This window comes from Sorex araneus, chromosome 6 (genome assembly GCF_027595985.1).
Source record: "Sorex araneus isolate mSorAra2 chromosome 6, mSorAra2.pri, whole genome shotgun sequence".
In the NCBI taxonomy this organism is placed as follows: Eukaryota; Metazoa; Chordata; class Mammalia; order Eulipotyphla; family Soricidae; genus Sorex; species Sorex araneus.
In genome coordinates this window covers 151,365,639-151,369,703 of record NC_073307.1, presented here as the reverse complement: position 1 = coordinate 151,369,703, position 4,065 = coordinate 151,365,639, and the positions used below count along the sequence as shown (strand labels likewise).

Sequence of the window (4,065 nt, the reverse complement as noted above, 5' to 3'; positions counted from 1 at the left end):
CTAAATATGACCTTTACATCTAGTTAAGAGGTATTCATTGTTGACATTTCTTTTTGAAATCTTTTCTACACCGAGACCCACTTTCCCTGATGCTAATTGGTATGAGATACTCATCTTTAGGCAAAACTGAGTTGATACAGTTTTATCTGCCCATAAATTTACCAGGTGCCCAGTTTCTCAAGGACTTTATTAAATAATAAAAGTCATGTGAAATAGAAATTCCTAGTGCTGAGGCTTTTTAACACCTTTACCCAGAATCCTTCCTAAGTCCTAATTATTTTTCTTAGTCACAATGTATAAAACACAATATATAAAACACATTCTTTTGCTCCTGTAATGATTATTATTTATAACTATTCTCTAAATGGTTTCATCTGGTTTTGCAAATGTTTCTTCAAACATGAAAGCAGCCTATTATATAATTTCTATTAAATTATTTTAATTACTGTTAATTATTAAATGATTTAGAAAAGAAACAAATAAAATTTTAATGTATGAATAAAGGTATAAAATATCCAAAGCAGACTTCATAACATATAGAGTAAACAATTTACTTTATCACCAATTTATATCTTTGGTTTATTTTAATAAAATATTCACTACCAAGCAAATTCCATTCACATAGGTTATTTCTAGTTAAAAAAAAGACTTTTTTTTCATATCTTGATTTTTAAGGGCAATTGTTTTATTTTTCACTTGAAACTACAAATAATCTGTTCCATAGTTTCCTCATGGCGTTTTTCACTTCCTTATTCCTAAAAGTGTAAATCAAAGGATTGATAAAGGGAGTAAGGATGGTATAAAATATGGCTACCGTTTTGTCAAAGGAGAAAGCAGATGGAGGCCGTGCATACTCAAATATACACGGGACAAAGAACAGAACCACAACAGCAACATGAGACCCACAGGTGGAGAGGGCTTTCCTCTGTCCTTCAGTGCTGTGGTTTCTCAGGGAGAACAGGATGACCGCATAGGACACAAGCAACATGGAGAAGATCAGGATGCAGATGAGCCCACTGTTGGCCACCACCAAAAGGCTAAACACGTAAGTGTCAGTGCAGGCCAGCTTGAGTAATGGGTACAAGTCACACATGAAATGATCAATGGTATTGGGGCCACAGAAAGGCAGCTGGGTAGTAAAGAGAATTTGAATAATGGAGTGGAGAAAGCCCCCTGTCCAGGCTACCCCCATCAAAATGCCACAGAGCCTTGAGTTCATGATGGATGAGTAGTGCAAGGGTTTGCAGATGGCCACATACCGGTCAAAAGCCATGGCTGTGAGGACAATCACTTCCACTCCAGCAAAGAAATGTTCAGCAAAAAGCTGGGTCATGCAGCCTCCAAAGGAGATGGTTTTCTTCTCATAGAGAGCGTCAATGATCATTTTGGGGGCAATAACAGAGGAGAAGCAGGCATCCAGGAAAGACAGGGACGCCAGGAAGAAGTACATCGGGGAGCCCAGGAGCGCTGGACTGCTCAGGATGGTCACCATTATCAGCAGGTTGCCACCCACAGTTGCAATGTAGATGAACAGAAATAAGACAAATACAACTTTCTGAACATGTGGATTCTGTGAAAGTCCCAGGAGGACAAATTCAGTCACAAAGCTTTGGTTTTGCATGATTTTCAAAGAAGTACTCAAAGCTATCAAAGGGAACATAGGAAATCTGTAATTATAAGAATAAAAAAATCACATCAGACCACATTCCACCAGAATCATGAACTAAAACTAGTTTGTTGGAAAATTATCTTTTGTGATTTTGTATTCACTGAGATTTAAAATTAAAAATTTGGAGGTAGAGGGACATAATGTAAAAAATATGAATAAGTTATAAAATACTATGGGATAAAAAGAACTTTATATCAGGGCTCAGCTACAGCTGTAGAGACTGAGAAATACATTTTATTCTCAATAATATCTGCCTTAGTGAGTTATAACTTATGGAGAACAATTCTGAATACACAGTCCAATCTTGAGAAATGAAGAATAGCAATTTACTTGTCAAGCCACACTTTCTCTAAGTGATTATACATATTCAATATATATAATTTAATATATTAATTACATACATATTTAATATATAGCACAGCAGTAGGGTGTTCGCCTTTAACATGGGAGACCTGTGTTCGATTCTTCTGCCCCCCCTCAGAGATCCCGGCAAGCTACTGAGAGTATCGAGCCTAACCGGCAGAGCCTGGTAAGCTACCCGGGTATATTGAACATGCCTAAAACAGTAACATTAAGTCTCACAATGAGAGGTGTTACTGGTGCCCGCTCGAACAAATTGATCAGCAACAGGATCACAGTGATAATATAAAATTAAATTCAAAATTAATTTAAATTAAAAGAAAATTAAATTAATTTAATTTAAATTATAATAAAAATTAAGTTATAATTTAAAATTATGTACTTATTAGTTTATACATTTCAGTTTAAATTATATGGAAATTTTAATATATGTTAAAATACATATATTTAAGTATTATTTTGCTCTTTTATTTATCATTTTAAAGTAAGAACAGTCACTATTCTCTCTGGAGAAGCCAGTGCTCTGTCTCCTTCACTAGCTTTATATATTTTTTTCTAGACACATTTATCAAATCAAGCTATTTTACTTTAGGGACTGGAATAATATTATAGCGGGTAGGGAGTGTGCCCTGCATGTAGTTGACCCAGGTTCAAACCTTGGCACCCCATAAGGTCCCCTGAGCCAGAGAAGTGTGATCCCTCAGTTGAAAGCTAGAAGGAAGCCCTAAACACATCTGGATGTCACCCCCAAGCAAAACAAATCACAATTAGACTCTTTTACTTCCAAACACTAAGAGAACTGTTCTAATCGCTCAAAAGTATATATCTATTAATGAGTGCTGTTATAAGTTCTAAGTTAAATTAGGCCAGGAAAGCAGTTTTCCAATGAGTATTGCCTAATAAAAGTCTATGTTAGTTCTTACTGTCCCTATTTGATTTGTAGAAGACTCCTTTTTTTGAAACATAAGGCCAATGCTGAATAGAGAGACATTACAACAGGTAGGGCATTTGCCTTCCACAAGGTCCACCCGGGTTTGATATTTGGCATTCCCTTTATGTCTCCAGAGTACCTCCAGGAGTAATTTCTGAGTGCAGAGCCAAAAGTAACCCCTGAGCATTATTTGACATGACACTCCCACAAAAAAATTAAAACAAGGTGAATTGTATAATATATGATGTGTCTGGAATTTAAATAGAGGACCTCTGGCCATAATATCCAAGTCCTCAAAACTGGTCAACTGAGAAAGGAGTAAGGATTTTTTGTTTTGAGCAAAAATTCTAAGCAAGGAGATCTTAGTCCCCAAAGACCAGCAGAGTTTAAAGCCTACTGTTTCCATTTCTCTGTTCAAAATACTCCATGATGAAAGAATGTAGAATTTGAACATAATAGTCCTGTTAATAACAGAACAATTTGCAGAAGCAGATAGAAAGAAATAGAACAACATGTTAACTATAGGTGAAGTCTTAGAACCTTCATTAAGTATTGCCAATTACATGATTTTCTTGCAAAGTATAAGTTGGTTACATATAGCTTACATATACATACATATAGTTTACATATACATATCACAAGATTGTAATTAGTCTACTTTTCAACCTTTTCCTGATTTGAAAAAAAATGCTGCTTTTTTGATTGAATCAAAGGGAGATATACAATTATAAAGTTGTTTATGATTGGGTTTCAGTCATACAATATTCCAACACCCAGTCCTTCACAGTGTAGACTTCCCACCACCAATAACCCAGTTTCCCTCTTGCCCTATCTCCACTCCCACCTGCCTCTATGGAAGGCACTTCTGTCTGTCTATCTGTCTGTCTGTCTGTATGTATATATGTCTTTCCCTTTGGGTATTATGGTTTGCAATAGACACTCTCCCTTTACCTAAATGCTGCTTCTTTTAAAAACTACCTTACCGATAAAAGTTACCATTATTTCTCACTTAAAAAAAAGCAGTCAACTTACACAGAGAAGGATTTTCCTGTACTCATCCAGATAATTACTACAACTTTTGACTTCATTTTCCATCGACAGTTTC

The 4,065-nt window shown here is 35.6% G+C and overlaps 1 protein-coding gene across 1 annotated transcript; it reads right to left on the bottom strand.

Annotated features, from left to right (window-relative positions):
* Positions 1–685: 685 nt before the first annotated feature.
* LOC101540792 (olfactory receptor 4C15-like) lies at positions 686–1,630 on the bottom strand. The gene has a single exon (XM_004621598.2). The coding sequence runs from the start codon at positions 1,619–1,621 to the stop codon at positions 686–688; it is 936 nt and encodes a 311-aa protein (XP_004621655.2). The 5' UTR covers positions 1,622–1,630.
* Between the last annotated feature and the right edge of the window lie 2,435 nt (positions 1,631–4,065).